General features: G+C 45.3%; 1 protein-coding gene across 2 annotated transcripts in view; it reads right to left on the reverse strand.

Moving 5' to 3' along the window:
- anapc5 (anaphase promoting complex subunit 5) overlaps positions 1-23,209 on the reverse strand; it is a 45,735-nt gene that overhangs the window by 6,456 nt on the left and 16,070 nt on the right. For both annotated transcript variants that reach the window (XM_085961598.1, XM_085961599.1), the window contains 5 exons: positions 22,423-22,558; positions 14,956-15,030; positions 12,102-12,223; positions 8,156-8,263; positions 4,620-4,767 (listed from right to left, as the gene is read on the reverse strand). In XM_085961598.1, the coding sequence (XP_085817724.1) occupies positions 4,620-4,767; positions 8,156-8,263; positions 12,102-12,223; positions 14,956-15,030; positions 22,423-22,558 (589 nt within the window). The remainder of the gene's footprint in view (positions 1-4,619; positions 4,768-8,155; positions 8,264-12,101; positions 12,224-14,955; positions 15,031-22,422; positions 22,559-23,209) is intronic.

Genomic DNA, 23,209 nt, shown 5'->3' on the forward strand with positions numbered 1-23,209 from the left:
CGGCAACATTCCGCTCATTAGCGTTGAGTGACGTGATGGTTGACCAATCGTACAGGGGATTAACCTGATGGTTGACCAATCGGTGCGTCACGGGGGGCGTTTCATTGCGTGTGTGGGCGGGCCTAATCCTTCTGAGCTGAGGTGAGTGGCCGCCATCTTGATTCCTAACGATTTATTTTTCCCATTGTGTGTGTTTATTTTTTCCACTTTCTGTGTGTGTGGAGGGGAAATTGTTTTTAAAAAAAGTAAATTAATTTGTAAATATTTTTTCTAAGCTGATTAATTTTCCTACCTTTCACCCTCTTTTTTTCCTCCTGACTCGCTACCTCCACCGGGTGCCGCAACCTTGGAGGCTTACCCCACCTGCAGGCCTCGAAGCCTCGGCCTCTCCTAGCCAGCCACGCCCGAGCTAGGCACCGCCCGTCCCGCCCCATGATCGCCGCCATCTTGGTAAAGGCTGGCGGCGCAATACTGAGCCAAGCGTAGCCATCGCCGCCATCTTAGTAAAGGCTTGCGGGGCGGGAGTCAGCGCGCACGTCAACGTCGGCCCGGAGCGCGACCTGAGCTAAGGTGAGTCCGGCCGGGCCTCACACGCTAGGCCGCGCACCGGCCAGCCCTGGTCCGCGGGGGGGGGGGGGGGGGGGGGGGGAAGGGAGGGAGAGGAGAAGGGGGGCAGAGGGAGGGAGAGGAGAGAGGGAGGGCACCGCCGGGCACTCCAGCTAGTTTCTCATAAAAGAACAGCTGCCTGTAAAACAAGAAGGCCAGCTTGGCAAGATTCCAAAGACCCTGATAAGGGACAACGGCTAAGTCATAGAAAAACCATAACGAAATCATAACTGTTCACTTCCCAGGCGAGATAAATGATGGACAAGGACATCATGTCTCATTTGAATTAGACACTGTTAGGGAGTGAAACACAGATGGTGTCAGAGGAGGGGGTCATGAGGGCGATGGCCTGACAGGGGCAGGCGGGATCAGTCAGTATGTGGCATCCCTATAATTGGGTAGTGAAATCTGGTGTAAGTCCATGATTGGGTTAACTGGTCCCCATAGACTTTGCTGTGAAGAAGGGGTATAAAAAGGGGGTCTCTTAGACACAAGGGTTGGAGAGGTATTCAGCTGAAAAGCTTGGGACTATCCACAAACGGGCCAGGAGGGACCACATGTGTGACACTGACCGTAAGCAGAGTCTAGAGGGCTTGTAGGCCGGCGGGGGTTTGCTTGTGGAGATTGCAATCTTTCTACCCAGGGCATAACGGATAATATAACACTTGATTGCGTCTCGTTAACTACTGCTCAGATACTAGTGATGTATCAAGTCTCGCTTACACTGAATAAAGTATAATCACCGTCACCAATAAGGATCAAGTCGAATCTTTCGGAACTTAAGAGTGAAAGGGTTAATTGGTACAGACCCAGAAATTCAACAGTATAACACCACAGGAGATTAACTAATATATAAATATTGTTTCTAGCTCAACCAACACAGGAGTTTGATCAGAAATTGCTGCCATATTGGCTGCTGCGACAGGTTTTAATTTTGATTTTGCCTTAAATTTAAATCTGTTTAGGAAGACACAAATCAGTGAAATGTTGCTTTCAGGTGCTCCCATTTAGAAATATACGGTCTTGGAAGAGAAATCATGAGAAAAAAAAAGTGTGGAGAAAACAAAATGTTATGGGAAACAGTCACCTACTACTGTAAAATAAATATTCATTTAAAAGCACATTAAACATCAAAATATAGATCATTTACTTCAAACATTATTATAACAATTCCTACACAGCAGGTAAGCCAACAATTGTAAATAGAAAAATTAGCTTTATATGTTACAGGTATTAGAATTGAAAACTAAAATACTGGATTTAAAATTAACAAAAAGTCTTCAAGACATTGGTCAGAAACATACATGTTGAAATACAGTGCTATACTGTATAAAATTATACCCAATAAAATCATGTCTCTTTGTAAGATAAGGGTCAACATTACAAAGTCTGTTTCCATTAAAATGGTCTGTCACATTGCTGGCATCCAGAAAAAGATTTTTTCTCCATTCTTTTCCTTTTTGAATAGGCATCAGTAACTGAGTGGTGGTACATTTTGGACATTACAAGCAGCACCTCAAATGGATAAGAACTTAAACTAACTAATGGTTTTACGGCAAGAGGTATAGAATATGAAAGTCAAGATATAATCGTGAATTTATAGGAAACCTTAGTAAGACCACAGTTGGAATACAGCGTGCAGCCCCAGGACATCATTGCAGGAGTTCCTCAGGGCAGTGTCCTCGGCCCAACCATCTTCAGCTGCTTCATCAATGGCCTTCCCTCCAACAGAAGGTCAGAAATGGGGATGTTCGCTGATGACTGCACAATGTTCAGTGCCATTCACAACTCCTCAGATAATGAAGCAGTCCATGCCCGCATGCAACAAAACCTGAACAACATTCAGGCTTGGGCTGCTAAGTGGCAGGTAACATTCGTGCCACACAAGTACCAGGCAATGACTATCACCAACAAACGAGAGTCTAACCACCACCCCTTGACATTCAACGGCATTAACATTGCAGAATCCCCCACCATTAACATCCTGGGGGTCACCATTGACCAGAAACTTAACTGGACCAGCCACCTAAATATTGTGGCAACAAGAGCAGGTCAGAGGCTAGGTATTCTGCAGCGAGTGTCTCACCACCTGACTCCCCCCAAAGCCTTTCCACCATCTACAAGGCACAAGTAAGGAGTGTGATGGAATACTCTCCACTTGCCTCGATGAGTGCAGCTCCAACAACACTCAAGAAGCTTGACACCATCCAGGACAAAGCAGCCCGCTTGATTGGCACCCCATCCACCACCTTAAACATTCATTCCCTCCACCACCGGCGTACCGTGGCTGCAGTGTGTACCATCGACAAGATGCACTGCAGCAACTCGCCAAGGGCTCTTCGGCAGCACCTTCCAAACCCGCGACCTCTACCACCTAGAAGGACAAGGGCAGCAGGCACATGAGAACACCACCACCTCCAAGTTCCACTCTAAGTCACACACCATCCTGACTTGGAAGTAAATTGCCGATCCTTCATCGTTGCTGGGTCAAAATCCTGGAACTCTCTCCCTAACAGCACTGTGGGAGTACCTTCACCACACGAACTGCAGCGGTTCAAGTCAGCTCACCACCACCTTCTCAAGGGCAACTAGGGATGGGCAATAAATGCTGGCCTTGCCAGCGATGCCCACATCCCATAAATGAAAAAAAAAAGTATGGGCTCCAAACTGCAGGAAGGATATTGAGGCAAGGGAGAGGGGATAGCACTGATTCACTAGGATGCTGCCTGGTAGAAGAAAATACAAATACAAACCAAGACTTGAAGAGTTAGTGCTAGTTTGTTAAAACAGAGGAGATTATGAGGTGATTTGATAGAGGTGTTTAAAATCATGAAGAGGTAAAGCAGGGTCGATCAAAACAGACTGTTTCCAGTGTTTGAGGGGGCCTAGAACAAGAGGTCATAAATATAAGATTAAATGCAAGAGATCTAGCACAGCGAGAAGAAACTTTTTTTTTTTTTATACACAGGAGGCTGTGAGGCTGTGAAATAATTGAAGCAGGGACAATGTCATCATTTAAGTATAGGTTAGAAAGGTGGTTGAAGGAAAGGGGACTAAAGGAAAATACAGGAAACTTTGTGCTATCCAGCACCGACGGGACCGAGCTGTTGCCGTTCCCTCAAAACTGCTGGACATACCAGCGCTAATGTTGAAAGATACGGAAGCTTTTGAGCTTAGCAACAGCTTCTAAACAGTCCAAGCGTCTCTGTAGCTTAGCAACAGCTTCAGCAGACCTTGCAGAGCTTGACTGTTGAGGAAAAAAGCAACAAGAAAAAAAAACTAACGAAAACGGCTCCTGATTTTTGCCGGTGGCTCGAGCATTCCGGACAGTTAGCCTCCGGATAACACAAAGTTTCCTGTAAAGGGATAATGGGAACACTGCAAGCACACGGGCTTAGAACTAATGCTCGTGTGAAAGATAAACACCAACACAGACTGGTTTGAGCTGTTCGGCCTGTTTTTGTGTTGTAATTTCTATGTTGGTGCACTCCTCTAGCATGGTGATATTTAAATGGCATCTCTTCCTTCCAAATTTAGTCTTGGCTCCCATTACACATTTAAATCTCTTTCCCTGTATCTGATTTTAAATGTGGAAGCTTGGACTGAGGTTTGGCAAGAAAATTGCTGTTTAATATCACAGCACTGTAGAAGTGGAGCAGAGCAACAGCCCATAGGAAGCACTGGTATGGTGGTAGGTTCCTATGAATGTGGTGCTGTTGGGTCTGCTGTCATCGGCAAAACTGCTTCAATGGGAGGGAATCAGGAAAGAAGAAAGGCTCTTTTGGCGTCATCCACAAATTTAGAAATTGTGTTTTTGATTCCAAAGTCTAAATCGTTAATATAAATTGTGAACAACAATGGTCCCAGCATGAATCCTTGTGGAACACCACTACCCACATTTAGACTCCCCTACATTTAGACCCAAGCAGGGACGTACATTTCTTGTCTCATACTTGAGTATATACAGTAAGCTTTGCAATTGGTCACACCCGAACATGTGTAGCACAGCTCACCTGTGAAAAAGCCAAATGTAAGATGGCTTCCGAGGTTAGATACTCCAAGTGATATTCACGACTTAGAGCCAACGCTTTTAGGAGTAAAGGAACTGCCACTGCATGACATGAGGAACTGCAGAAAAGCTCAGCCTCCAAAATAAGAACTCTAAAAAACAGTTTATAAATATAACACATTAATGAAGTTTTTTCGGATATATTGATTTTTTTTCAGATGAAGGAGAAGCTAATTTAATATTTTCCTTCCTTTCCAAATATATCTCAGCTGAGCAACAAGCAACAAGCTTTCAGGCTTCTGAAAATGATGCTATAAGCTGGCCACAAGGATGCTCTTTTATGCCCAAACTGTAGCCCACTTATTTCACCTCCATCCCTATACAAAGTGCTTGGTCTACCACTGACCTGCAGTACATTTGATCACCACCATGCTGTGACATCTGTCTATCTTAAATGTTTCCCTTCTTTCGCTTTGTGCCGTGGGATTTCCCTTCGGGTTACTGTGTGACTTATTTAACTTCTGCCCTCGTCAATATCCCTCAGCATTACTCTCAATCCAAGATGCCAAGTAAGCAATTTGTCATAGCACTCTTATAATTTGGCTAATGGGAGAACCTGACCGTGGCATCTCCTAACATCATGATGTAGTACATATTATTGTGACATTGAGTTAGAAAACTGGAGAAACCAGTTGTCCGTTTCAGCGATATGGTTTATCCATCCCTTAAGAGAAAGGCTTACCAACAGATTCTGGCTCCATATATTATCCTCAGAACAATTGACTGTAACTATGAATATGGAAAAGTTGTGCTAGAGTAAATTTAAGATTGATATCAGGAAATTCTTCTTGACATAAAGACTGATCAATACATGGAATAGACTTCTAGGTAGAGTAGTCAAGGCAAAAAACACCGGAATCATTTAGGAAACAATCAGATCCTACAAAGGGGGTCTTTCTGAATGGAAGAATTAAGATGGGCCAAATGGCCTTCCTCATCCGTAATTATCCATGAATTTGTGAGTGACGTCTATAGCAAAGTCCTGATCAATTTTATCCAGACTAGTTGTCCCCAGGGCTCAAATATTTACGGCAGTGAGTAGCCAAACCATACAGATTGAGAGTGTCCCAGGTATGTGATAAATTTGGCTGTTTTCAGGGCAGCAGTAGAGGTGCTACAACTGGCCTCAGCGTGTTAAGTTAGAAAGGCCAAAGTCAGGCACAGTTCCTGCTTCAGAACCCTGTTATGTGCTTTTGTGTGGAAGTCAGGCTCTAATGGCCCCCCATGATGAAATAGCTTGCTTATTTAGGGTATTGGTATAGTGATGTTCTGGGTAGCTGCACCTCATTACATACTTTAAGTTTTTTGAGTTGGTAGCTAGCAGCTGGTGTACTTTCAAGTTCTCAGTATTTAGCTTCTTTCACATTTGTTACTACCTGATTGAGCACCTGTAACCCCTTCTTAAATTGTGCATTACCAACTGCTATCTCCCATATGAAGAGGGAACAGAGAGAGTAGACGAGGGTAATGCAGTAGATGTAATTTATCTAGATTTTCAAAAGGCTTTCGATAAGGCACCACATAATAGACGAATGAACAAGGTCAGAGAATGTGGAGTCAGGGGACAAGTAACAGAATGGATAGCTAGCTGGCTTTAAGACAGAAAGCAGAGAGTAGGGGTAAAGGGTAGCTATTCACAGTGGCAGAAGGTGGGTAGTGGTGTTCCACAAGGATCAGCGATTTAGACTTTGGAATCAAAAGCACAGTTTCTAAATTTGTGGACGATACCAAATTGGAGGGGGGGGGGGGGGAGGAAGAGTCAATACTGAGGAGGACTGCACCAAATTGCAGGAGGACATTAATAAACTTGCAAAGTGGGCATATAATTGGCAAATTAATTTCACAGATAAATGTGAGGTATTAAATTTTGGTAGGAAGAATAAGGAGGTCACCTGTTACTTAGAGGGTATGAGTCTGGGTGGGATAGAGGAGCAAAGGGATCTCAGAGTACAAATACACAAAATCACAAAAAGTAGCGACACAGGTTAACAAGGCCATAAAAAAAGCAAACCAAGCACTAGGGTTTATTTCTAGAGGGATAGAATTGAAAAGTAGGGAAGTTATGCTAAACTTGTATTGAACCTTGGTTAGACTACACTTGGTGTACTGCATTTTCTCTCTTCTTAGGCAGTCCCTCGGAACTGAGGATGACTTGCTTCCACATTAAAAATGAGCTCACAGGTGACTGATGTGTCCAATGCGGGAACTACAGTCTCTGTATGATACAGTTCTGGTCGCCATATTATAAAAAGGATAGAGGCACTGGAGAGGGTGCAGAGAAGATTTACAAGGATGATACCAAAAATGCGAGGGTATATCTATCAGGAAAGGATGAACAGGCTGGGTCTCTTTTCTCTTGAAAAATGGCTGAAGGGTGACCTAATAGAGGTCTTTAAAATTATGAAAAATTTTGATAGAGTGGATAGAGAGAGAATGTTTCCACTTGTGGGGAAGAGCATAACTAGAGGCCATCAATATAAGATAGTCACCAAGAAATCCGGAGTGGGCCTTTGGCGTAGCGGTAGCATCCCCGCCGCTGAGCCAGAAGGCGTTGGGTTTCGAACCCTGCTCCAGACAGTCCCGGCAAGTGGAGTCGGAGCTCCGGCTCTAAATTCTGGGTTGACATCCAGCGGGACACTTGCGTCCGTGGGTGTGGGTGGCCCCCCCCCCTCGTATGGGTTGTGGGAGTCCGTAAAACCCTCCCGCCATAGGACTAACCACCCTAATAGCTGGTACGAAGATGATTACAGTCACGGAAGGAGCGTTAATCGCGGCCAGAAATCCTTCCACCACTTCATACAGTTCCCCAAAGGGAACAGTGTGAAGACACGTACGACGACGACCAAGAAATCCAATAGGGAATTCAGAGGAAACTTCTTTACCCAAAAAGAGTGGGGAGAATATGGAACTCGCTACCACAGGGAGTGGTTGAAGCGAATAGGATAGATGCATTTAAGGGGAGGCTGGACAAGCATATGAGGGAGAAGGGAATAGAGGGTTATGCTGATAGAGTTAGATGAAGACAGACGGGAGGAGGCTCGAGTGCAGCATCTGTGTCATATATCCTATGTAATATCAGATTTATTATTATTCTATTAGCCAGTTTGATTTGCATCAGTTAGAATTTTGTGTTAAACCTGTAGCTGAAATGTTTCATTTTAAAGCTCCTTTGGATTGTTTATCATTTAGAATTGTAATACTGCTTCCAGCTTGTAATTTTTTTTTTTTTTTAAAGCACAAAATAAAACTTGAAGACCATCACCAAATAAGCTGTTCCTTACAAATTGTGTACCAGTGACAATTTGAAAAGCTTTAGTTGCGTTCTTGAATTTTTACCATAGACACACAAAATTCTTCAGACAGACTTCGCAATCTACAAAAGAGAATTAATTGTTTTATCGCAATGAAGTGTTACTCCAGCCTGCTCTGTGGTGAACCCCGAGTGTTTATCATTTAAAAATGCATTAATTCCCAACTTACTTTATCAACATTTCTGTAGACTTCTTTTTCTGACAATGGACCAACAACTTTTGTAGAAGTCTGTAGGATTCTGTGATCTGATTCTGTGCTTTCAACACAAGTGCTTTCCTTTGGGGACCATGAAAGAGAAACAAGTAAATGCTGTAATACGGTGCCCCCGATGCATCAAATATCCAATTGCAATACAGCACATTTTAGTTAACACAACAAATTTCCTATGGTGTCACAGTGAGTCAGAGGATACGCTATTTTATGTGTTATGATGCCATGTAACACAGTGCATTCAGAGCTACTGATTTATGGTGATTGAATAAGTCAAATTTTATTACAAATCATTCTGGGATTTTTAACGCATGTTTTGGAAATCAAATTCTACAATTCTGTCTAGTTTTTTAAAATTAAAACGAAACCAGTGGCCTTGATTATATGTTCCTTTACTTATATACTCAATTTTAACTCTTTTCTTAAAGCCCAGGATACACAGCAAGATGGCAAGCATCAACAGATGAGCATAGGCCAGGAACAATGTGTGGCAGTTTGGAGTAGCTCAAACAAGCTCAACATAAGAACATAAGAAATAGGAGCAGGAATAGGCCACTTGGCCCCTCGAGCCTGCTCCGCCATTCAATAAGATCATGGCTGATCTTGGGCTCAAAGCCACTTCCCCGTCTGCTCCCCATAACCCTTCACTCCCTTATCTTGCAAACATTTGTCTATCTCCACCTTAAATGTATTTAATGACCCAGCCTCCACAGTTCTCTGGGGCGGAGAATTCCACAGATTTACGACCCTCAGAGAAGAAATTCCTCCTCATCTCAGTTCTAAAAGGGCAACCCTTTACTCTGAGACTTTGCCCCCGAGTTCTAGATTTCCCCACGAGGGGAAACATCCTCTCTGCATCTACCTTGTCGCACCCCCTCAGTATCTTATATGTTTCAATAAGATCACCTCTCATTCTTCTAAATTCCAATGAGTATAGGCCCAGCCTGCTCAACCTTTCCTCATAAGTCAACCCCCCCCACACCTCCGGAATTAACCTAGTGAATCGTCTCTGAACTGCCTCCAAGATCCCCAGCTTTCAGAATGAAAGTTAATAGAGGCATTTCTAATAGGAGTTGGGCAATATTATGGGTAAGTTACAATATTTTTACAGGTTAGTTTATAAATTATACTTTTTAATCTGCATATATCTCAGAGGCCTAGAGAAAAAAATGGCAGATGATATTTTTTCAAAATTCTTTTGAGCAATGTTTGTTCACCTCCTTTCTAAAGGAATTTGGATATAACCAGTTAAAATTAATATATTTTCATTTCAGCCAATCAGGTAGAAGAAACCTGAGTTGAGGTGGGACAAACACGGTAAACATGGCAGAAATTTGCATGAGTTACAGTGTGACACCAAAGTATAATGGTCAACAGGAAATTCAAAACAGCAATACTTATTACTAGTGCATCTCCTGTGGGTTGCTTGCTGTGAGTCAGAAGAACAATAATATTCTATTAACAACCATTACGTTCAAATCCTATGGGCTCGAATTGCCAAGCACCGTGGAAGCGGGTTTGGAGGCGGGAGTGGTGGGAAAATTGCAGAATCGGGGGGCAGGAACCCATCCCACCCCCAACCCGCCTCTGTGTCAATGTCCCAGGAGGCGGATATCCGATCTGTGCTGGGAGCCGCCTCCCCGAGGCGGGAAGGGGATTAGTGCCAATTAACTGTCTGTTAACAGGCAGTTAACAGGCAGTTTTTTGCCTAATCCCTATTTTTAGCCCTGAAGTGTGGGCTTCCCGATGGCTCCGAACCACGCCAAGTTAGCAAGGCGGACCGTCGGTCTGAAGGGGTTGGAATGTCCGTTGTGCAGGTGAGTGATGGGTGCATGTGTGCAGAGGTAAGTGTGTGAGGTAAGTGTAAAGTGTTTTAATAAGTTTTACTTACCTTTACTTTCTCCTGCAGGCTTCCTTCCTTCAGTTCTCGGGAGTCCCTCAGTTCACCGGCGCAGAATGGCCGCTGAAATGTCAAAAGCTGCAGCCTCTGCTTTCTGGTCTGGAGAGCTCTCTAACTGAGTCTGAGTACAAGGACTCAAGTTAGAAGACAGATTGACAGCTTCACAGAGCTGTCAAATGCTAATTTTTCATCTGTCAAAAGCTCGTCAGCGATTGACATTTCATCTGTCGTCACCAGTAACCAGGTGTCCCTTAATTGGCCTGCTGAGCGGGCTTAACAAGGTCAATCAAGGGAAAATAGCGTGGGTTGGCCACAAGTCAATGGAGGCAGGACTACAATTAAAAAAGTGGGAGTCCTGCCTCCATCGCGTCCCCATTGACAAAATCCAGCCCCAAGTATCTGTTTATAAAGAAAATAATTGCTTTTGAATTCTAACAAAATAAAGCATAAGTGGTTTTAATGCCTCTCTCTTTCTTTCTCTGTTTGGCTAGTTGTCCATCACTTATGCTCTCTCTCTGAACAAAAAATTAAGCAGTTGATAACAAAATGTGAAACTTTGCCTGAAAAACTTGTTCTACAGATTATTTGTATTTTTCAAAATGATTTGGAATCAAAGATAGAAACCTTTTACATTTACATAGATAATCCAACCGATGCATGCTGGGAAAATGTGAACATGGCACACACCCAGGCTGAAGGATGGATGGAATGGGAGCATATCAGAATGGTTCTAAAAGGGGAGGACAGATAGGGCAGAAATACATCAGAGCTGGGGGAGGGAGCAAGGGGAGGGAGCTGTGGCAACCAGGCCAGGCTGGTCTGGGAAGGACTCAGGTAGGCAGTGCAGTAAGGCAGTGGTGGCAACAGTTCAAGTGTTGCTTGCACAGGGACAGGCTTGTTTTTAAAATAAAACACACGACCTGCCATGGTATTACTCAGGGCTGTGACAGGGGTACAGAATTAGCTGCACCACAAGTATCGACATTAGCATTGTGGTGAAACCATGAGCCTCAGGCCCCTCCTGCAGGTTAGGCTTCAGAGAATGGCATTTAACTGATGCATTCAGGACAGGAACTGGAGAATTTTGTAGGCAAGTCAAAAAAAAATGAACTCTATATTTACATTTTTCATGTTATAAATGGTATTTTTTTAACCTATCAAGTTGGGGGGTTGAAGAGGAAAATAATGAGGGAAAGCTATATATATATATATATATATATATATATATATATATATATAAGTATTTTGAATTATTTAATTAGCTGTGCTTCTGTTCGCTTTTATTGGCCAGCTTTGCACAGCGATTTACTCTGGTGTAAAATATTTAGTAGTTCCTAGTTAATTATGCTTTTCATTAGAAAATCACAAAGCTTTTGAAATGTAATATTCTATGAATATAAAATTTGGCCCAATTAAGGTAATAATGTGACTAAAATGGACTGTGAGATGGATGGAGAAATAGACACACAGGTAGAGTGACATTATACCCGTGAATCAAAAAGGTAACTGTGTGACCAGTTCACTAGAACTGAGTGCAGGTAGTCTATTAGCAAACATGTAGGAGATATTAAACACCAACAGCTCAAAAGACAAACCCACGGACATTCATGTTATGGAGCAGGTGTTTTTCCCCCCAGTGGCACCCAACAGCACAACCCCCTCTTCTGTACGCTGACAAAAACAGAGCATACAAAACCCTGTAAATCCAGTATTTTCAAAAGTACTCATAAGCTTTTCTAAATTTCTTTAAGACCATTTTATTTAAAAAAGGTTTGTTTCGTAATTCAATAAAACAAATCAAATCAGCAAATCTCAGATTCGAAAAGTTCATCAGATCACTCAATTTATGCAAAATTCCATTCTGAATCGAGGTTCTTCAATACAATTTTTCAAAAAACGTAAGTTAGGAGATCTTTTTATTGTTAAAAATAGAATATTGACTTGAAGCGGATGACATCTATGTTGTTCTAAACAATTTTGCCGATAACTATTCCTTGCACTTACCTATACAGTCCCTCTGGCCCATTAAGTGCCGCTATTCCAGGAACTAGGGAGTCAGCTACATGATACTTTCCATCACTCATAGCTCGATTAAACTGTATGTTTTGGTCAAACAGCATCCAGATCTTTTAGGTAAAGAAAAATTATGATTATAAGCATTGAACTATACAGAGCTGTAGATGAACAACAGCGCTACACTATTTGTGCTTTCTTGGTCCCAAGATAGCAATTAATTAGTAACTTTAAATCTTGAGGCGATTTATATTAATTCATAATACATTGCAACACTCGTAATACCCTACGATGAGATTTCCTGTAGTGTGTGTTACAATTCAGGTTTTCTCCTAATACTTATGTTCACAACAAAAAGGCAGTTTCTACATATCTCCACTGAACTCAAATGTGTAACATGAATGGGATAATGTGCCGAGGACCAAGAATTACCCTATTACCACAGCAATGTCAGTGAAGACTACGTGGGTTGCCACCACATTCTCCTTAGCATTTCAAAAGGCATATTTTCAAATTAGATCATTACATAGAGGCAGAAAAACACAAAAAAAAATACTAGTACAGGAAACTTTCATTTAACCGGAGGTTAAATGTCCGGAAAGCTCTATCTACCGACAAAATTCAGGAGCCGTTTCCTATAAGATTTTTACTTCTCGTTGCTTTTTTTTTTCCCCCAGCCAGGCTCTGCAAGGTCTAGCTGAAGCTGTTGCTTAGCTACAGAGACGCTTTTAAGCTGCGGCCGACTGTTTTGAAGCTGTTGCTAAGCAACAGGGTTTGTTGATTCACACAGAGCTCAAAAGCTCCGTATGTTTTAACATTAGCGCTGGTTTCTACGGCAGTTTTGATGGTACGGCACCAGCTCGGTCCCATCAGTGCCGGATACTAGAAAGTTTCCTGTACAATATTTGGCAAATTCAATGCAAAATTTGTTTCAAAATAATGTGCCGGATATTCCGATCCCTACGGGTGTATACGCGCTGTGTACACACCCGTAGGGACATCGGAAATGCGCATGCGCTGAAAACTGGCATTTCCAATCTGTCAAGAATGCTGTTGACAGATTGGACGCCTGTCCTGGAGAAGGGCCTCTGCGGGCGGATAGTTCCGCTTTCTGGATCACCTCCGCCCGCAGAAAACCCCCAAGAAATCTTACGCCTTTGAAAAAAGTTTTTTTTTTTTTTTTTTTAATTTCACTCATTTATCATTTAAAAATACTTTAAAAAAGGTAAATTTATTTTTAGTCCCGTAAAAAACTTTATTTTTTTCAAAATTAAATTTTTGTTTAAAATATTAAATTTATTGTAATTTCAACTAATTTAAAAAATGTGATGTTTTTTTCTAATTTTATTTAATGTTTTAAAGTGTTTTTGGGGTGATCTCCATTCATATATTTGACAGGTCTATCTGTCAAGTGTATGAAGGAAGATTCCCTTCTTTGATTGGCTCCCCATGATCCCAGGGATGCTTGCGAACCGCATGCACCTCTGGGATACGTGGGCCCTGCACGTTTCGAGTTGGAGGCCCAGGAGCAGAAGTGTCCGGACCTTGGGAGCCCTCAGGTAAGTGCGTAGATTTTTCCCAGATCGGAGGCCTCCGCACACGGGAAGCCTCCAATCGGAAAATACGGCCCAATAAGTCTTGCATTTTCAGCAAGTTGTGAACAGAGTCTGATTCCACAGACTTCCTCTAGGTCAAATCCACTGAAATAGGCAATGCATAACAAGGAACTAAAGTAGGGCTGCAACTGTTTGCTCTTTGAAACCCAAGCAGTCACACTGAAAGAAAACAAATAGGCCAGGGTTCCTGCTCCTAATCATCAACCCATGCTAGAAGTGCGCGTATCTGGATTCTGGGTGTCGACAGGATGAGGCTCAGCCGTTATTCCTCTCCCGCCAGTCTCCCTCTCTCCTTGACAGGAGGTTTATGGCCTCTGCTTTTTCCTTACCTCAGGTAAGGAACTCAGCAATGTCGCAGATCATGGTCACAAGCCGACATCACATCAAACTGGCGAAGCCAGTTGGTTTTCCACTTCCACTGAGTCCAATAGGAGGTCTGCAGTGATGGCCAAAACAGAAGCAAGAGCCTTTTTTGGCCACTGGAAAACCAAATGATTTATTTTCATACAGGCCATCTGTTTCCAGATTTTACAGAAACTGCAATTTACATGTCAATCCAGCTGTCAGCAGCTTAAGGATAACACTGTCTATCCTTCTACACTTGGAGCTCCCCCAATTCAAAGTAAATATACAAAGTAACAATATGTACAGTTGCTGTTGAGGCATCACCCCTATCTTCCTGATATCCATACAGCAAGAAAACAAAGTACAGGAAACTTTGGTTTATCCGGAGGTTAACTGTCCGGAATGCTCGATCCACCGGCAAAATTCAGGAGTCGGTTCAGTAAGTTTTTTTTCTTTTCGTTGCTTTTTTTTCCCCCCACCAGTCAGGCTCTGCAAGGTCTAGCTAAAGCTGTTGCTTAGCTACAGAGACGCTTGCAAGCTACAGCCGACTGTTTAGAAGCGGTTGCTAAGCAACAGGGTTTGTTGCTAGATACGGAGCTCAAAAGCTCCATATGTTTTAACATTAGCGCTGGTTTGTCTGGCAGTTTTGATGGGACGGCAACAGCTCGGTCCCGTTGGTGCCAGATATCACAAAGTTTCCTGTAAACACTTTTAGACAAATAATTCTTTTTGAACTCAGCAGTAAAAATATCGCACACGTTTTGAGGAATTGTTACATCTTCTGTTGAATGGCATTAATTATTTAAAAAATAAACACTCAAATATTACACATCACAATTATTTTTTCTATCAAACAATAACTGCTGGCAAAATGGTCAATGTACCTTTGCATGCTGGCTGTGGGGAGGAAATCGATCTTTTAAATGCTTCAGAATTTCAGAAGCAGCGGAGTAATAACCCTACAAGTCCAAAAACACACATAATTTATGTTAACAATCACAATCAAGCATACATCTAACATTCAATTCTTATAGCATTTCTGATGTTTGGGTCCCTTTTAGATACATGAATCAACTGGAAAAAAATTAGTTTCTCTTGCTCTAAATTAAATGGAGTTCGATGCCCAGTTGCTTATATTTTGATAAAAAAATTTCAGGAGCGCTGCTTCGCCTCAAGATGGGGACTAATCATTGCAATTGCCTTTTTTAAAACTAAGGTCATATGATTAATACCCTTTTAATTATTCCACTTGAGTTGGTTTAGAAGGGATTACTAATCTGAGAAGTGTGAATGAGCTGAATTGACAGCACGGAGACAAACTTACTGAAGCACTGAGAGTTATGGCCATCGCTATCAATGCTAATTCAGCTCCCTCACATGGTCAGGTTTAGTAACTGCTCTTAGCCAAGTAACACACACAGTACTTATATGAAAAGTTGCTAAACCAAAACAAAAAGTTATTTTAATGGATGTTGAATTTCTAATAAAAATATTGTGATGCACAGAATTTAAGTTGTTCCAATGCATACATTTGTATCGCTCATACAGTTCGCTCCCTTCAGGTACTGTCCCCCTCTCCTTCAAATCTGCCATCATCACCCCTCTCCTCAAAAAAAACAACCCTTGACCCCTCCGTCCTTGCAAACTACCACCCCATCTCCAACTTCCCTTTCCTCTCCAAAGTCCTTGAACGTGTTGTCGCCTCCCAAATCTGTGCCCATCTTTCCTGGAACTCCATGTTTGAATCCCTCCAATCCGGTTTCCGCCCCTGCCACAGTACCGAAACAGCTCTCAAAGTCACAAATGACATCCTTTGCGACTGTGACAAAGGTAAACTATCCTTCCTCGTCCTTCTCGAACGGTCTACAGCCTTTGACACGATTGACCACTCCATCCTCCTCAAACGCCTCTCCACTATCGTCCAGCTGGGTGGGACTGCACTCGCCCGATTCCATTCTTATCTATCTAATCGTAGCCAGAAAATTACCTGCAATGGCTTATCTTCCCACTCCTGCATCATTACCTCTGGGGTCCCCCAAGGATCTATCCTCGGCCCCCTCCTATTTCTCATCTATATGCAGCCCCTTGGCGACATCGTCCAAAAACACAGCGTCAGTTTCCACATCTATGCTGATGACACCAGCTCTACCTCACCACCACTTCTCTTGACCTCTCCACGGTCTCTAAATTGACACACTGCTGGTCCGATATCCAGTACCGGATGAGCAGAAATTTTCTCCAATTAAATATTGGGAAGACCGGAGCCATTGTTTTCGGGCCCCGCCACCAACTCCATCCCTCTCTCTAGCATTGATCTGAGACTGAACCAGACTGTTCGCAACCTTAGTGTCATACTTGACCCTGAAATGAGCTTCCGACCACATATCCGTGGCATAACTAAGACCACCTACTTCCACCTCCGTAACATTGCCCGTCTCCACCACTGCCTCAGCTCATCTGCTACTGAAATCCTCATCCATGCCTTTATTACCTCTAGACTGGGCTACTCCAACGTACTCCTGGCTGGCCTCCCACTTTCTACCCTACGTAAACTTGAGGTATCCAAAATTCGGCTGCCAGTGTCCTAACTTGCACCAAGTCCCGTTCACCCATCACCCCTGTGCTCGCTGACCTACATTGGCTTCCGGTTAAGCAACGCCTATCTCTGTAATCTCCATTAGCCCCACAACCACCCCCGCCCCCCAAGGAAGATAGCAGCGCTCCTCAAATTCTGCCCTCGAGCATCCCTGATTATCATCGCTCAACCATCGGTGGCTGTGCCTTCAACTGCCTTGGCCCTAAGCTCTGGAATTCCCTCCCTAAACCTTTCCACCTCTCTTTCCTCCTTTTAAGACGCTCCTTAAAACCTACCTTTGACCAAGCCCAAATTTCTTATGTGACTCAGTGTCAATTTTTTGTCTTGTAACACTCATGAAGCACCTTGGGACGTTTTTACGGCGTTAAAGGCACTATATAAATACAAGTTGTTGTATCATTCACTTTTTCATATCGTAAGGCTTTCTAAATTATACATAGACTTACACATTTTTAGAGCAACTGAAATGTTATAACAGAGAGGTAGCATAGAGTGGTGAGACAGGTTCAGAACCACTCTGATGAGTTCCAAATCTCACCTGCACCTATTGAGGGGCACGGAGAAGAAGCCAAGTATTTCACTAGAGAAGGAGAAATCAGCAATAGTTTTGTTTCTGGCCAGCCTGCCCCTGTACTACTGGTTAGGCCACTATAGACCCAGAAAAACACATGTGCTGCGCAGTTTTTTGCCAATTCTGCATCAGGGTCTTGGCATTAGGCCCCTGATTTTGGCAACTCTCAGACTTCCTGGGGAATCGGGAGACTGTGCCCAGAAATTGGCTTCCCCACAACGTCCATTTTACGCCCCAAAAAACAGGCACAATAAGGAACAATTACCCCCCTCCTCAGGGAGTTTACTCTTAAGAAACTCAGTGACCACAAAATTGCTACTTTAACCATGTGACATTATACTTGTGGTAAACCACTGTTATTGTATATTGTTACCTCTGGGTGGCGCTGTGTACCAAGGCATGCCTCAGCTGACTCCGCCCACATGACCAGGTATAAAGGTGGGGGTTTCGCCGACTCACTTCCTTCTTGGAACCAGCCACCCACGAGAGGCATGCTCTGTTCTCTAGTTAATAAAAGCCTTTTCATCACCTTCCTGATTCATCGTCTTTTATGGAGTAATTGATAAGCGTATCAATTTTATTAACTAGAAGTAAAATGGCGACACCTGAACAGCAACAACAGCAGGCATTGCTGCGAGCCCTCAGACCGGCATGCCTGGACCTCGACCCTCAAGCAGCGGGTTCATCAACCAATTTCGAACACTGGCTGAGCTGCTTTGAATCCTTCCTAGGAGCCTCCGCCGTGACATCGGAGGAGAACAAACTAAAAGTTTTGACCGCCCAGGTGAGCCCTCAAGTATATACGCTCATCCGGGACGCTACTACGTACACGGCGGCCCTCGAACTACTAAAAGGGCAATACACGCGCCGAGTGAACACGATTTACGCCAGACACCTCTTGGGATCCCGCAGGCAGCAACCGGGGGAATCGGTAGAGGCATTTTTACGGGCGTTACAGACACTCTGCAGAGACTGCGACTGTAAGGAGGTAACGGCTGCGGGGCACGCGGAGGGACTTACTTGTGATGCCTTCGTCAGGGGCCTCCAGTCCGACTACTCCCGGCAGAGACTGCTCGAAAGCAAGGAGCTCGACCTGAAGATGGCCGTAGCCCTTGCGCTCTCGCTAGATGCGGCCCACCGAAACCTCGAAGCATACTCACGTAACGGCGCCGCGCCATGGCCATCGCGACCGTGGGACATGGGACCGCTGCCCCCGGCACCAACTGCTGCAGCGATGTCCCGAAATCAACTGGGACAGCCGCCCCCGGTAAGAACCGCAGCGATGCCCCGTAACCAGGCCCAAAAATGCTATTTCTGTGGCCAGTTAAAACACCCTAGAGCGCACTGCCCGGCTAAGACCGCTACCTGCTCGGGCTGCGGGAAGAAAGGCCATTACGCCAATGCCTGCAGGGGGAAACCAGCGAACGCCAGCAGCGCCGCGTGCGAACCATGGGGGCAGCCATCTTATCCGCCATTTTGTGCACCTCCGGCCGCATGGCCGCCGCCATTTTATTCGCCGCACTCAACCGCCACTTCGTCTCCGGACTCGACCACCGTCTCGTCGGACAACCATACCGACTCACTAAGCCATACACTGGCCTCCGTTACGCTGGATCAAGCCCTCCCTCATCATCTATCCAGCTCCATGATGGATATCACGGTAAACGGCCGCGCCACCACTTGCCTAATCGACAGCGGGAGCACAGCGAGTTTTATTCACCCAGACACGGTACGTAGCCACTCCCTCACGGTCCTGCCGACGCGCCATCGGATTTCTATGGCGTCCAAGTCCCATTCAATGGACGTCGGCGGCTACTGTGTGGTGACCCTTTCGGTTGGGGGCACAGAATATAAAAATTTTAAACTTCTAGTCCTGCCCCGTCTCTGCGCTGCCGTGCTGCTAGGGTTGGATTTTCAGTGCCACCTTAAAAGTGTCACATTAGCATACGGTGGACCCCTCCCCCCACTCACAGTCTGCAACCAACACCTTTTAAATCGCCTGCCGCAAACCACCTGCAGCCTTTCCACACTAAAAGTCCCCCCCCCTCCCTTGTTCGCTAACCTCACCCGCGACTGTAAACCCATCGCTACCAAGAGCAGGCGGTACAGCGCCGGGGACAGAGCTTTCATTAGCTCGGAGGTGGAGCGGCTCTTGAAGGAGGGCATTATCGAAGGGAGCACTAGCCCCTGGCGAGCCCAGGTTGTAGTCGTTAAAACCACTGATAAACGCCGCCTGGTCATTGACTACAGCCAAACCATAAACCGGTACACTCAGCTGGACGCATACCCGCTTCCTCGCATATCTGATATGGTCAACCAGATTGCGCAATACAAAGTATTCTCCACCATTGACCTTAAGTCAGCATACCACCAGCTCCCCATCCGCCATGAGGACCGCCAGTATACTGCCTTCGAGGCGAACGGCCACCTCTACCACTTCCTTAGGGTTCCCTTCGGCGTCACCAACGGGGTTTCGGTCTTCCAAAGGGAGATGGACCGGATGGTTGACGAGAACGCGCTGCAGGCCACCTTTCCCTATCTGGATAACGTCACCATCTGTGGCCACGACCAGCAGGACCATGACGTTAATCTAGAAAAATTCCTCCGTACGGCCCAACGGCTGAACCTAACGTACAATAAAGAGAAATGTATGTTTCGCACCAAACGCCTCGCCATTCTCGGCTGCGTGGTGGAGAACGGAGTCATCGGGCCCGACCCCGACAGAATGCGCCCCCTAATGGAGCTACCCCTCCCCCACTGCCAAAAAGCACTGAAGAGATGCCTGGGGTTTTTCTCCTACTATGCCCAGTGGGTTCCCCACTATGCAGACAAAGCTAGACCCCTCATCAAATCCACCTCCTTCCCCCTGACACCAGAGGCGTGTGCAGCCTTCACTCTTATCAAGAGCGATATCGCGAAGGCCACAATGCACGCAGTGGATGAGTCGATCCCCTTCCAAGTGGAGAGCGATGCATCCGACTTCGCCCTAGCTGCGACCCTTAACCAGGCGGGCAGACCCGTGGCCTTTTTCTCAAGGACCCTCCAGGGCCCCGAGACCCGACACTCCTCTGTCGAAAAGGAGGCCCAGGCTATTGTGGAAGCGGTGCGTCACTGGAGGCATTACCTGGCCGGAAAACGGTTTACCCTGCTCACTGACCAGCGTTCAGTAGCTTTTATGTTTAATAATAAGCAGAGGGGCAAAATCAAGAACGACAAGATCTTGGAGGTGGAGAATCGAACTCTCCACCTACAATTATGATATCTTGTACCGGCCCGGGAAACTAAATGAGCCCCCAGACGCCCTATCACGTGGTACATGCGCCAACGCGCAGGTTGATAGACTGCAGACCCTCCACAATGACCTCTGCCACCCGGGGGTCACCAGGTTCTTCCATTTCATCAAATCCCGTAACCTGCCCTACTCCATCGAGGAGGTCAGGACCATGACCAGGAACTGCCAAATCTGTGCCGAGTGCAAACCGCACTTTTATAGGCCGGACAGAGCAAGCCTGATCAAGGCCACTCGCCCCTTCGAGCGCCTGAGCGTCGATTTTAAAGGGCCCCTCCCCTCCTCTGACCGCAATGTGTACTTCCTCAACATAATTGATGAGTACTCCCGTTTCCCGTTTGCCATCCCTTGCCCAGACATGACCAGTACCACGGTCATCAAATGTCTGAATGACCTCTTCGCCTTGTTCGGGTTCCCTAGCTATATACATAGCGACAGGGGCTCATCTTTCATGAGCGACGAACTTCGGCAGTACCTGCTAGCGAAAGGTATTGCTACGAGCAGAACCGCCAGCTACAACCCCCGGGGGAACGGCCAGGTGGAAAGAGAGAACGCGACGGTTTGGAAGGCCGTCCTCTTAGCCTTAAAATCTAAGGGCCTTCCGACCTCTCGCTGGCAGGAGGTCCTCCCTGCGGCGCTCCACTCCATCCGGTCACTGCTTTGTACTGCCACTAATGCCACCCCTCATGAGCAAATGTTCGTTTTCCCCAGGAAGTCCACATCGGGAACCTCGCTACCGGCATGGCTGACTTCTCCTGGGCCCGTCCTACTGCGGAGGCACGTAAGGACCCATAAAACGGACCCCCTGGTCGAGAGGGTGCACCTCCTACACGCCAACCCCCAGTATGCCTGGGTGACATACCCAGACGGGCGGGAGGACACGGTCTCCATACGAGATCTCGCACCCTCGGGTACCCCTGAACTACCACCGTTATCTCCCACCACCCCTCCCAATCCAACCCCTGTAGACGACATGCCGGAGCCCCAGGACCCTTCGTTGACCACCCAGACACCAGATCCGACGTTGGATGCTGCAACACCGCCGCCGCCACCACGACGATCAGGACGTCAGACAAGGCCTCCTGATAGACTTAACTACACGAACTTGTAGTACCCTTCACCCCGCCGGACTTAATTTTAAACAAGGGGTGAATGTGGTAAACCACTGTTATTGTATATTGTTACCTCTGGGTGGCGCTGTGTACCAAGGCATGCCTCAGCTGACTCCGCCCACATGACCAGGTACAAAGGTGGGGGTTTCGCCGACTCACTTCCTTCTTGGAACCAGCCACCCACGAGAGGCATGCTCTGTTCTCTAGTTAATAAAAGCCTTTTCATCACCTTCCTGATTCATCGTCTTTTATGGAGTAATTGATAAGCGTATCAATACTGTAATTAGGAAATTGGAATCATGTTGGGAGATCACAATACTGTTTTAGGAAACATACTTCAAGCAATGTCCTTGTGAACTAGCGAGCTGATATACTCCTTGGTGGCTTGACTTACCCAAGTAACTGAGCAAGACAGACAAGAAAGTGTAAGATTTGACCCCTGGTTTGTGCGGAGTAAGCTGGTGCAATAGGGGGCACCACAACTGACCTCAGTGCATCTTGGGCAAGGTGAAAAAAAGCCAAGTTCCCTCATCCTAATTACTATCCAGTGAACTCTGCTGAAGTATGCATGTGAGGACTTCTGATGAGGATAGGTTGGGACTCAACTGTAATGTCCCTTGTGGTAAAATAGCTTGTTAACACTCACACATGAAGAACGGCCATTTGGGCGAGGTACCGTCAGGAACCAGCCACTCATGGAACTGTACCTCATCAAAGTGGTAATGCCTGCAGGAGAGAAGGGCAGACAAAAAAGGTGGGGGAAAAACCACAAAGCTAACTCACCTGTTCTGCATGAAGTTCTGCCAGGTGACACAGTACTACAGCCATTGCCTCAGTGTTATTTTGATGGATATCCATGTTTACAGACTCCAGGCTGTGCATGTACAGAAGAAGCTGGGTTTGCTGCAGTGCCATTGTGCTACAATGATGAAAATGAAACACTAAACATTAGTGCTGTGAATTTATTAGAAATCATGACAAACACTCTTGAAAGTTTTGTCTAGTAGGTAAATCTAATATGTGCCATTGAGGCATATAGAACAATGTAACACCAGAACCAGGTAGCAAACCTGGCACCAACCCTCTTCCGGAGTATTGCCAAAGGACTCGAAAAGGGGAGGGAAAAGAAAAAAATGTTCAGTGATTCATTGTGGAAGGATATGGATGTTGAAAGAGGGAATGACTAGGCTCTGTTGTGATGCCCCTTCTCCTTCCCCCTGACATATTAGCTTGCTGATGCTCACTGCCCAGGCTCACCAGAGAAGAATGCCCACTTGAATATGGCACTAGAGTATACAGGTTCATTCCCACAAGTTCCCAATCTCTGTGTTAGTGATAGGAGGGCACTGAACAGAAGTCAGGCTCTTTCCTAATCATTTGGAAAGAAGATTTTTTTGAAAAGCTGTCACTATATGCTTTTGCAAACAACCTAGCAGAAAGTTACAGAATTGGACATGGCCCAGAGGCAGCTCACCTTTTGCCATTCCTGGTTGTGGAATGAAGCAAGATGCAGCAGAAAAATAAATACACACATTTACTCTTACTCCTAGGGATCAAAATACCCACAGTA

The sequence above is a fragment of the Somniosus microcephalus genome, chromosome 19 (assembly GCF_052327205.1).
Source record: "Somniosus microcephalus isolate GS21.2 chromosome 19, FLI_Smic_1.0, whole genome shotgun sequence".
NCBI classification, from domain to species: domain Eukaryota; kingdom Metazoa; phylum Chordata; class Chondrichthyes; order Squaliformes; family Somniosidae; genus Somniosus; species Somniosus microcephalus.